This window comes from Sinocyclocheilus grahami, unplaced genomic scaffold, assembly GCF_001515645.1.
Source record: "Sinocyclocheilus grahami isolate Dianchi unplaced genomic scaffold, SAMN03320097.WGS_v1.1 scaffold230.1, whole genome shotgun sequence".
Taxonomy (NCBI): domain Eukaryota; kingdom Metazoa; phylum Chordata; class Actinopteri; order Cypriniformes; family Cyprinidae; genus Sinocyclocheilus; species Sinocyclocheilus grahami.
This window is the reverse complement of record NW_015505409.1, coordinates 937138-949716: the sequence shown is the minus strand read 5'-3', so window position 1 is coordinate 949716 and position 12579 is coordinate 937138. Positions and strand designations below refer to the sequence as shown.

The 12579-nt window shown below is 37.2% G+C and overlaps 2 protein-coding genes across 2 annotated transcripts in view; one reads left to right on the top strand and one right to left on the bottom strand.

The window, feature by feature from the left end:
• Positions 1–1942: 1942 nt before the first annotated feature.
• On the bottom strand, positions 1943–9889 carry LOC107597320 (ribosomal biogenesis protein LAS1L-like). Its single transcript, XM_016288333.1, has 9 exons — positions 9555–9889; positions 6659–6784; positions 6500–6569; positions 6337–6418; positions 6055–6225; positions 5050–5096; positions 4587–4611; positions 2384–2698; positions 1943–2054 (listed from the first exon to the last, which is right to left on the bottom strand). The coding sequence occupies exons 1-9, from the start codon at positions 9797–9799 to the stop codon at positions 1972–1974; spliced, it is 1164 nt and encodes a 387-aa protein (XP_016143819.1). The 5' UTR covers positions 9800–9889; the 3' UTR covers positions 1943–1971.
• Positions 9890–11430: 1541 nt separating this feature from the next.
• LOC107597256 (moesin-like) overlaps positions 11431–12579 on the top strand; it is a 31400-nt gene continuing 30251 nt past the window's right edge. The window contains exon 1 of the mRNA XM_016288241.1: positions 11431–11802. Coding sequence (XP_016143727.1) covers positions 11791–11802 — 12 coding nt within the window. The 5' untranslated portion in view covers positions 11431–11790. The remainder of the gene's footprint in view (positions 11803–12579) is intronic.

Genomic DNA, 12579 nt, shown 5'->3' with positions numbered 1-12579 from the left:
CTGTGATTTATTTTCTTCGAGTGTAGCATACTGACTACTAATACACGGCTTAAAACTATAATTGTTCAGAATGTGCAGTTTTACTAGTTTACTAGCTATTAAAAAAACTTGTAATCGTTCAAAAATTAAATCGTTCAATGTTGTATATAAAAATAGTTATTTATATTTTAACATGATATTACGCATTTATATTATTTTACGAACAAATCTAAATTAACATATAAAATATATTTTTGCTGAGATATGATGTAGTGACACAATTTTGCGTCGTGATTACGTAATGACGTCATTTAGCAACTTTTAGCAACAAATCGACCTGCCTTTAGCAACTTCTTTTGAAAATTAGTTGGCAACACTGAGTGGAAGTGCTAATGAGAAGATGAAGTTTTTGGGGTTCAGCTCTTTATCTCTATTGGTGTCTGAAGGGACAACCTGATTTAACTGCACGAACTGCCTGTTTTTCTGATTATATTTGACTAGAATGTCCAAGAAGAATCTACAGGACAACTGGACATGCCTAAAGGAGGGGGGAAAAGTCAAGAAAAACACGCAAAACAGGCTTTTCAGACTGTCAAAAGAGATGGTTTCTCCCATGGCCGGTTGCAGAGCTGATGTAATCTGTACATTTACATGTATGTTTTCAATATTGAATACACCAGCTATAACTCGCTCACACAAACACCCTCACCAACAGATTGATTCTCAGGAACTAACAGATGTATTCTTATTTCAGCTCCTTTATGAACGACATTATCTTTGATGTTTGCTCTTATAAAACCGCGGCGATTTGTGAAGTAGTGTGGATGATCTTAAATTCAAGTTTTGCCATTCATTTAACATTCCCCCCTTGTATTGTGTTTTTTTTTTCTCGCGCCTTTGCAGTTTGACTGAGTGGTCTTTACACTTTTGAGTCTCGTGCTGTGATGATGACAACAACATACAATAGTATGTTTTACTCTCTACTGAATGAAACATGTTGCTTTTAAACTTGTTTTCAATATGACAAAAACACGAACCAAAAAAGAGAAAGAAGAAAGTGAAAGGGTGGAAAAACTTTATAATGCTTTGGGTCTGTGGACTCAAACAAAATGTAAGTCTCAATGACAAAAGGTGTTTGTTCCTCTCAATAAAGCTAGACTCTTATTTGGTTAACTGTTATCTTGTCTGTGTTCCTATTGGGTGCTTGTTTGTCTGTAGATAGTAAAATGGCATGAAGTAATATAGTAAGATATTGCAAAACACCAAAGTAAGATGCTGTTATTCAATTCGAACAGAGGCCCCAAGTCACTTAAAATTTCAGATTTGTATTGCATTAGACACAAAACCTGATTTTCTAATTATTTTTTATCAATTTGTCTCTTCCGATTTTAATGGATTTATGAAGTTCACACAGATGAAAATAAACATGCTGCACAAAGTTTAACAACCATAAACACTTCATTATTTTATTAAGTGTTCTTGTACTATATTTACTTGATTTAAAAGCCACTTGTTTTGACATATGTAATTACATACACAACTGTTCAAATGTTTAGGGGCATTTTTAAGCTTTTGAAATAAGTATCTTATGCTCACCAAGGCTGCATTCATTTGATCAAAAATATTTATAAAATATCACAATTTAAAACAATGCTTTTCTATTTTAGTACATTTTAAAATGTAAATTATTCCTGTGACTGCAATGCTGAATTTTAACAAAATATTATATATATAGTACAGGTGCATCTCAAATTAGAATGTCATGGAAAAGTTCATTTATTTCAGTAATTCAACTCAAATTGTGAAACTCGTCTATTAAATAAATTCAATGCACACAGACTGAAGTAGTTTAAGTCTTTGGTTCTTTTAATTGTGATGATTTTGTGTCACATTTAACAAAAACCCACCAATTCACTATCTCAATAAATTAGAATATGGTGACATGCCAAAAAGCTAATCATTCTTCCGCATCACATTAAACACCAGCTGACATTACTTGTGCAAACTGGCCCTAGTATTTGTGGTCATGGAATCTGACCGCCCACATGTGCAATGACTGGAAGTGTGCAGATGGTCTAAATTTATGAAATAATTCATTATTCAAGTAACAGGTGTTGAAGCATTTCATTTAGTTGTAATAAACTGCAGACATGCTGCAGCGCAAACATCACGTTTCATAAACAGAAGGCAATCCATAAACTAACTGCAGTGTTATTTATATACTATATTCGTTTTTTAGAAATATTTTGATGGCTTTTAATTTTTTAGCTTTCGACTTGAATTGTTTTTGTACTTTTTTATTACTTTAAAATAATTGCATTAGGTTTCAGTTTCATTAAATTAATAAATAGCATTTTTTTAAATATAAAATACAAAAAGCAGCAGGTGAGGGTGTGAGTGTTACCTGTGCACACGCTCCATGCTGATCCTCGTAACGCAAAGTTTCTCTCCTGTACAGTTTCTGCGCTTAGCTTTTCCTGGAGGTCCTCTGTGGGCGGAGCCTGCACGGATCTGGGGGCGTGGTTAGATGAGTGGGTGTTACTCTTGAGTCTGTCCTGAAGGTTCTGCAGGGTGTACACAGGCTGAGCGGGGTCTGAGGGTCCGGGGGAGGTGTTTTCACGGTAACCCTGTGTGTAAATGCTGCAGAGCCGGAGCAGGTTCTGCTGGGCGTCATATGCGAGGGGCTTATCCATGTCACAGATCTCACCACTGGATTCGACTAAGTTTGCAAGGTTTGTGAAATTAAATGTTCATTAGTCATTCAAAGATTTGTTTAAATGATGTAAATGCGTATTTGCTGAAGGCTGACGGTAAATGAGAAAGTATGATAATGTTTGCCTTTCTATTGCTAATAATTTAAAAGCAATCGTTATAATACTTTTTGTATACATTTTAATTCCTTTGTTTAACAGTTCTATCGGATTATTAGACAGACTTCTATCCGTATTAAACAGAACTGTTAACGACGATGGCGAACAAGAGGGAGAATGTGAGCACTGTGTACTCGGGCGCTGCCGCTCTCAGCGACGTCAAAATAAAAGTCCCGCATCGAACGCATCGGCCAAACAGAAAAACTTATCGGCCGATGCCGATATTTGAAAAATGCCAAATATCGGCCGATATATCGGCCTTGGCAATATATCGGTCGACCCCTAACACACACCTTGCTTTGTTAATCGTTTGGATTTTTGAAGGCATCTTTTATTTGTTCTGAACAAAAACAGCAAATTGCCAGCAGGTGGCACTTTTGGAAAGGTTTCCCCAGTAACGACTGTAAATAAAGCAGAACTACAGTATCAGACATTATAAGTAGGCAAGATGAAATGAAAATGCCATCAAAACCTTTCTGAGGGCAGGCGGTTCCCTTCAGAGATACTTTCATATCAAAACACCCACGCTGTGTTTTGACTTTTTGTTTTGTTTGTTTATTCAATTAAATCATACCCTTATGAAGTTAATCGTCACAATAAGCCATATAATTATTCTTGTCTTTCAGTCCTCAATTTTTAGACCTCTTGAAATTATAAAAAAGTATTTTCTTGTAGCCTACCGTTTAAAGGGTTAGTTCACCCAAAAAAGGAAAATTCTGTCATTAATTACTCACCCTAGTGTTGTTCGAAACCCGTAAGACCTTCGTTCATCTTCGGAACACAATTTAAGATATTTTTGATGAAATATGAGGGCTCTCTGACCCTCCCATAGACAGCAAGGTAACTACCACGTTCAAGGTCCAGAAAAGTACCAAGATGATCGACAAAGTAGTCCGTGTGACATCGGTGGTTCAACTGTAAAGTTACGAAGCTAAGAAACCAAAAATAACGACTTTATTCCACATTTTCGTCTCTACTGCGTCACTTTGGACACGCGTTCATGATGCGAGCGTGTGGCGGCGCTGACCCAGATCCGGCGTAATGACGTCACCACGCCGGATCTGGGTCAGCGCCGCCACACGCTCACGTCATGGTACTGTCTTGAATGCGCGTCCAAAGTGCCACAGTAGTGGAATAAAGTCGATTTCTAGAGTTTAGGGTGAACTAACCCTTTAAGGCATTCAAGTCTTTTTATGTCCTTAAATTTGATGCAAGTTTATGTGACAATGACGATTAAAATCGGTTACGTTTTTGTGTGGGGGAAACGACACGTCATATTCATGACATTCTTTACAAATTATTACAAAATTTAGTATGAAAAACAAAATGATTATTCAATTTGGGATTAAAACATGCAGAAAACGAGCAACAAACATTCCCCATCACTGAAACGGATGATTTCTAGCACGAGCTCACTGAATCTCGCTGTCTAAACCGTAAAATGAATTTCTTGTTTACATCGTATCTGTAGCTACTGTTGTTTATGATGACACTATTCGAGAGACTGCAGAATGCATTCAGTAAGCGCATGAACTGAACATAACTAGCATTTCGCAGATCACGTTCGTGATTTGTTATAACACTGGGGGGGAAACGCGCAAAGTTAAATCTTTGATGCATTGTGAGCAGATCTAAACATATGCCGCAATAGACACCTTTCATTCTTTTTCAAATTTCACTTTAATCGTGACGGTCTTAAAAGATTTAGTTTAACTGAGCAGGGGCATTTTTGTTTACCTTTTATATGGCTCAAAAGCGCAGACTCTTCCATGAAAAAAAAAAAAAAAGAATTTAAGAATTTAGTTCTCATTTTAACCATACTTGTTGTTTTCAAGCCAACACTGACTGAAGCGGCAACCTCCCGGCATGTTTTTATCTCCCGCTCCGCTCCATCAGAGCGTACGCACGTCAATAAAAACTGACAGATCACACTATAGCCACACACGTGAGTCGAGCGGAGTTGTTACGCTATATATTTTATATATATATAAAAAAAAAAGAACTATTCATCAAGAAAGCGAATTATTATGAACCCACTGGAAATGCATTTTCAAGCACTTTAACCAAAATCCAAGCACTTTTCAAACCTTGAAAACACAACATCAAAATTCGAGCATTTTCAAGGAATTCAAGCACCCTTACAAACCATGTGGTGTGAGCTGGGATACTATACACAATGTGAAATTGGTCCCAGACTTACCTGAAACTGTTCTCGTTCATAAGAGATGAGCAGTTCTCTGACTTTTTCTGAAAAATAGAGAACAAACAGAGAAGTAATAGTTAATATTTTAAAACTATCCACCTTATTTTTCCAGTAAGTGCTTGATATTGCAAACTGGTGTGTCCACATTATTTTAATCTTATTTATGAACACTGGTTTGTAGTGCTAACAGTTTTACAGTTTACTGCGCTTTGTTATTCTTCTTGCTATTTCCCTACAGCGGCTAAAGAACCGGAAGTCTCGCACATTCACAGAAAACAGCTTACTTCTGCGTTGAAAAATAAGGTGGATACTACAGTTTTAAGGTTTGGGGTTGGTAAGATTTTTTTTTAATGTTTTTGAAAGAAGTCTCTTTGGCTTATCAAGATGGCATTAATTTGATCAAAAATACAGAGAAATATTTTTAGAATTTAAAATTACTTTTCTATTTTAACATATTTAAAATGTAATTTAATCTTGTGATAGCAAGGCTGAATTTTCAGCATCATTACTCCAGTCCTCAGTGTCCCATGATCCTTCAGAAATCCTTCCAATATGCTGATTTGGTGTTATTTATTTTTGGGGGAAACCATAATTTTTTCCCCCCTTTTTTTCAGGATTATTTGATTAATAGAAGGTTCAAAAGAACATCATTTATTTGAAATATGCATATTTTATTACATTATAAATGCCTTTACTGTCACTTTTGAATTTAATGTGTCCTTGATTAATACAAGTATTTTACACCTTTCATTCTGAACAGAGCTAATGCTTTGCATTTAAGTGACATGAAATAACCTCAATACACTCCAAAGGAATTTAGTATTATGCAATTTATCCTATATTTGTAATATAATTGTCATGCTTTTATTTATTTATTCTGAGCTGTAAGTACAGCATGTAAAAGTCTGATCAGTTTCTGTCATTTTCCTTCCCTGAAGTGCCACATCTCTCTCCTTTACTGACACAAACCGATGGGAGTTTTATGTATGAAAGGCTACTCACTGTGTGCCTCGATCTCCTTCTGTCTGCGGAGTAGCTCTTCCTCATGTCTTTTAGCAAACTCCTCTTCGTCCTCCTCTTCTGATGATGAAGAGTTCCAGTCCTCTGTCAGCTGACTGCCCATCTGGCGAGACCAGTACTCTTGATGCAACCAGTCCAGCACAAATCCACAACCTGAAGAACACAAACAAACACAGACACAATGCACAGATTTAAACACTACAACAGCAGCAAACAGAGAAGTCGGTTTACACGCGTGACTGTAAGGGAAGAGCCGTCTCTCACCTTTTCTGCACCACTTTAGTGACGGGAGTCTGCGATGTGTCAGATCATGCCTGAGGTTTACCACCCACTCTGGAATATTTATCTGTCAGAGAGACAAACTGTAGTCAGACTGCAGTTATAGCAGATGCTGAAAGACATTCAACTGAGTTGATGTGTGACTTACATTCCCAGCTAACCTTCGTAAGGGTCTGGCAACTCTTTTCTGTTGCCGTTCTGTGATGAGATTAACAAACCTGAAACACAGTCATACTTGTTACTCCAGTAAAGTCAAATTCGATCTGATTTGTATGGGTCAAGTGCACTTGATGGATGATAAACATACCGAACCAGCGCCATGCCATACAGCAGCACTAGATCATTGGCCTCCAGCTGACCTGTGCTGTCCAGCACCTGACAACGGACCAGGTCCGCTGTGCTGTCCACAGCCACTGGAGTGCTTTGTCCAAACCTGTGACGACAGACAGCATATCAGAGACAATGTTCCAGACCTGTCCTAATAAACTAGTTCAGACATTTTCAAAATGGGGTGCAGGATCTCCAGTGGGCCACAAGACAGAGCTAGGGACTTTGGAGAAAAACAGTGCAAAATAGAATAAAAAATAAATAAATGTAAACAACTAAATAAATAAATAATTTGAATAAACTAAATACAAATGTATTAAAATAAATTAATACATTTGCAATCAATAATTCAAATAAATTAATAGGATGTGATAGGAAAAATGATTAATGTAACATTAGAAACTAAATCTTTTCTTAGTAATACTTTATGCATATTTATAATATTAATTGCTCAAAGTATATATCAAGGCTTTATACACAATAATAAATAATAAGTTGCCCTGTGCATTTTTAGGAGGGGGTCCCTTGCACCAGTGTAATCTACTGTTAGGACCCTCCAAATTGCTTGTATTTTGACATTATTTCTAGAATAGTTTAAGCATATTTATTTCCTGTGCTGGGCAGATTACTTGGAAATTGTAGTTCTTTACCGATTCCAAGTTATATGATAAAAAATGTTTAAATTAGTAACATAGTTTATTACATTACACATTTCAGGTAAAATATATATTTAGATCACCTAAAATGTGTGAAACATGTCATGGGTTTTTCCAAACAGGGTTCATATTTTAATAATAAAATAAAAAAAATGAAAAATGTATAAGACCGAAAAGAAAACAATACATGAGATGAAACATCAGTTGTCACGTGACCCACCAAACGGCGATCACAACATCTCCAACAACTGTGTATAAGACATCAGGGGCCTGTACCATGAAGCTGGATTAGCTGGCTAGCCAGGTAAGTTTCAGTTTAGTTTGCATCAATCCTGGGTTTTAGCGGCGTTCATTGCCATAGTAACTTACACTCCACAGCTCATTATGTTCCGAGTTAGAGATCTCAAACTGAAATTGGACCAATCAAATGTGAGCAAAGTGACATGTCTGACACAAAAAAGTCACTCCCCCAGTGTCTGTTCCTACAAATTAAAGGTCACTATAAAGTACCTTAAAAAATACAACAAAATTATCTGGCTTTAATGATAATTACAATTTTTATGACTTGTTTATATGATATGTTACTATCAATCCATTACACACAAGCAATTTTAGTTTAACAATTATTATAACGCATTTATTTTTAATGAATATTAATATATACAGATCACATGTAATATACAGAAGTGGTAGAATCAATAGATAACGCTTTAAAAATGTACAAATCTCTATGTATATAGCTTGACAAGTTTCACTTGTGACTGCACTAATAGAACAAGATCATTTCTTTTATTTGTCCTCTTTCATGAACAAGTACTTCAGTGTAAATGCATTTACATTCCTCATATTCTTTGATCTCTTAACCTTTAAAAAAAAAGAATCCCACTGAATCAGACTTGCTCTGTGCTGCAAGGATCGTGATTGGCTGTTGGCCACTGATGTCACACACTCATCTGCATGCGCTCCAAACTCAGGATCAAAGAAAGTTGATAATCAGCATCATGGTACCAGTGTTGCCAACTTAGCAATTTTGTTGCTAAATTTAGCAAAAAAAAAAAAGAATCCCACTGAATCAGACTTGCTCTGTGCTGCAAGGATCGTGATTGGCTGTTGGCCACTGATGTCACACACTCATCTGCATGCGCTCCAAACTCAGGATCAAAGAAAGTTGATAATCAGCATCATTGTACCAGTGTTGCCAACTTAGCAATTTTGTTGCTAAATTTAGCAACTTTTTAGACTACCCTAGCAACTTTTTCTTCCAAAAGCACCTAGCAACAAATTTAGCTATTTAAAAAAATTATTTGGCAACTTTTCACAATAAAAAGGCACACATTTTCCATCCAAATTACACAAAAAGAGGAAACCAAAGATGCCTAGCAGTACACACATCACGAGAATTAAGTTAGCTGTTATTTGCAATTATTCTATTTAATAATAATTGAATAATTGTTCATTTATGATTCACTTTGTTAGTAGCTTGTACCTGTGATTGTTGTTCAGCTAGTACAATGTAAGAAAAATGAAAAAGATACTAGTAATTTTCCAGGACATTATCCATAATTCACTGTAACCCGAAAACACAATGCATAATTTAAAATGCAGGTAAAAACCCAATTCGGAAGATTATTTCATATTAACAGTAGCTTGTGCCCTATTTTTACAGCCTTTTCTTAGAGTGTAGCATACTAACTAACTACTAATACACTGCTTAAAGCATAATTGTTGAGAACGTGTAGTATTACTACTAGTTATTAAAAAAAAACTTAAAATTGTAAGCGTTCAAAAATGTGCAAGTTTTCGATAATTCAATGAATTTAAAAATAGTTATTTATATTTTAATATTATGTTATGCATTTACATCGCTACGAACACATCTAAATTAACATATATAAAATAGATACGTTTTTGCTGAGATTTGACAATTTTGCATCGTGATTACGTAATGACGTCATCACGCAATGTCCTCTTTCAGCAACTTTTAGCAACAAATCAACCTTCCTTTAGCAACTTCCCCTGAAAATGAGTTGGCAACACTGGATCAAAGCCTGAGTTGACAAAGAAAGTTGATGATCAGCATCATGGTACCAATAAAGCCGGATTGGAGTGGTTTGGTTTCGTCAACTCAACACTAATCCTGTAACTCTGAATGTGTCCATCTACCATCATGGTACAGGCCCCTGATCACTGTCACAGCAGACCCACCCCTGACCACCACACCTGCCCTTCCACGCGGAGATCCTGTGCAGCGCGTGCTTCTGCAGCGCGGGCTCTTTGGAGAACAGATACTCCAGCACATGCTCGTACTCCGCCTTGTTCATCCAGGCCACGACGTGACGCGTCTTCCCCACCGCTTTCTTCTTCATCTTCAGATCGTAGACTTTATGCTTGCGACCGATGTTGTATGTGGAGTCGCAGCAGGGAAACAAGTCTATGCAGTCAGATTCGACAACAAAACAAACCATACGATTCACGTCAACCTATTATTTCCGAACACATCACGGTCCTCAGCGGTGCGGCAGGTTAAACGCTCCCCTTGCACAAGTGATGAACAATGGTTCCTACAGTACACTTTCAGCAATAGAAGAGAATGCTTCAAATACAGCTTGCAATAATAACGTTAACTGCATTCAAATGATTGTTCTAGGTGTAGTCTACGGCAGTAAAGAGTAGTTTCCTCAAACTCTCGGTCAATTAAAATGATTCAGCATGGTATTTGTACAAAGCTCATGAGCACGATCAGCCATTTTTCCAGATGGGTCAATTTCAGTCAAAGCAGGGACATTAAACCCGTCCCGTCTTGATATCACACAGTGAAATTAAGAGATTAATTTGAACTCTTTAGTAAACATCCCATTAACATTCAGCAATACCAAAAAGTAACATGCTTCTGCATTTGGATCTGGTACCACATGGTACTTAAATATGACAATCATTTAGTACAATCATGGTACTATTATATCAAAGTACCATGGTATTACATATTAATCCGTGACTGTACCAACCACAGTAATTTTTGTATGAGAATCCAGTAGATTGCATGATCCTCCAGTGAGCATCTATAGGAGATAATATTCACAAGTTTCCATATTTAAAATGAAAAAAATTAACTTGTAGCAATTAGGCTATACATTATACATACAGTATACTGTGCTTTTGAAGAGGATCCTATTTAACAAAATGACATTACAAAATCGTCTAGTTAATCGTCTAAACATTATTAATCAAAGGAAATTTGAAAATGATAAAAGTATAGTTATAATAATTTTTAGCCTAGTCTAATTCTAAAGTTCAAATCTAATAGTAATATGTGACCCTGGACCACAAAACCAGTCTTAAGTAGCACAGGTATATTTGTAGCAATAGCCAACAATACATTGTATGGTCAAAATTATCTTTTTTTTTTTAGGATATTAAGTAAAGATCATGTTCCATGAAGATATTTTGTAAATTTCCTACCAGAAATATATCAAAACTCATTCTTTGATTAGTAACATGCATTGCTACGGACTTCATTTGGACAACTTTAAAGGGGATTTTCTCAATATTTTGAATTTATTGCACTCTCAAATTCCAGATTTTCAAATATCTCGGCCAAATATGGTCCTATCCTAACAAACCATCAATGGAAAGCTTATTTATTCAGCTTTCAGATGCTGTATAAATCTCGGTTTAAAAAAAAAAAAGGACCCTTATGACTGGTTTTGTGGTCCAGGGTCACACATCACATGTTCTAAAAGATGCTGACAATGTTTATCAGTAGGCCTATTTTATAGGGCTGTATATAAGAGTGTTTGTTGTACAGGAAGGGTTTTCAGTCTTGGGTCTCTCCTATGTTCTTTCAGAGTTATTTCTTTCAAATGTAATTTTGTCAACATTGAGACAAGTCGCATAGCACGATTAAGTCTTTGTCCATATAAAGTCTCGCTGTGTTCCTCAAGTGAAACGCATTTCCTGTACCAAACTCTGCCATTCGAGTTTGGAATTTCTGGGGAAAATGACGTCACTGTTGGAATTGTGTGGGATACCCCCACCTCGAGTTCCCAGAGCGCGCGTTGGAGCGCCGGCGTCCGCGGCACACAAAGCAGCAGCAGCAGCAGCAGCAGCAGCAGCGGCGGCGAATAACGGGGCCTGTGAGAAACCGGGCGGAGTTTAGTCAGACGCGCTTTGCTGTGCTCGCATCGGCTGGGCTGGGTGTGGTTTTCAAAACTCAGTTCCGTTAGCAGGAAGCGACTCTAGGACCACCAGTACTTATCTGAGCGACAAAGACGCAGCGAAAAGTGAATCTTTGTCTTCGGGACCTGGAAGAGATTTGAGGAGAAGCTTTGGCGGTGGCGGTTGCTCACTCTTGCGCGGGGACGTCAGCCGATGGGAAAAAGTTTGGCTTTCTGTTGACTTCATTGTATCAGCTCAGTTTGGGACACGTCCGCGAGAGAAGAGACAAAACACAGACAAAATGCCGAAAACGGTGAGTACCCTTGAGAAATGGAAACCGTTGGTTTGAGTTAGTGCTGTATCAGACAAAGACGGGAAGAGGTTTCGCTGTGCTTTCGAAAGCTGCGCATTTTGGGTGAAACAGGAGACGGTAGCGACGCGTGGGCGCTGGAAAGGGGCGAGGATGGGCTTTCTCTTGTTGGCATTTTTGCCAGCTAAGTCCCGCGGGTGAGCAGTAGGCCATGCGCAGAGCACTATTTATGGCAATAATCAATTATTTGGACCATGACGGTCGTTCATTCCATCCGAACGCACTGAAGAATAACTTGTTGCGTTGGAAATGAAAAGGCCGACTTCTGTAACGTTACTTTATTAGTTTCTCTACTTTTCTGTACTCATACCTTCGCTGTATGTTGTACTCTATAAGCAATTGTCTAGACATTACATGAACTTAGCATGATTCTTCCCCCCCCTAAACCATTTTTACTCATTTATTTCTCTCTGGCAGTGGCGTTTGGTGTTGTATAGTAGAAAATCCGTTACTCAGTGGCGACCTGTAACCCCTCAATCCGTGTATCATTCGAGCATTCGTTTTTTGATTTAATATTGAAAGTAGAAAAATTAGAAAATGGCTCCTTTTTCATTATATATATATTTTTTTTTCCCATAAAACGAAAAACGAGAATTCAGCTTAAATTTTCGTTTTTCGTTCATGGGTGGAAAAATGAATAAACAGCTTGAATATTTGATTTCTACATGTGGGCGGGAATTAAACGCCCCTTTCTGCTGATTGGTCAGCCGAAGATCAAAC

Excerpts from the sequence above, each read along its gene's own strand:
- LOC107597320 (XM_016288333.1), bottom strand. The coding sequence starts at position 9,799 with ATGGTTTGTTTTGTTGTCGAATCTGACTGCATAGACTTGTTTCCCTGC. Across the intron at positions 6,419-6,499 it reads TACGAAGGTTAGCTGGGAAT|ATAAATATTCCAGAGTGGGT; the intron begins GTAAGTCACACA and ends TCTCTCTGACAG. Across the intron at positions 2,699-4,586 it reads GCTTTTGAGCCATATAAAAG|TCGAATCCAGTGGTGAGATC; the intron begins GTAAACAAAAAT and ends TTGCAAACTTAG.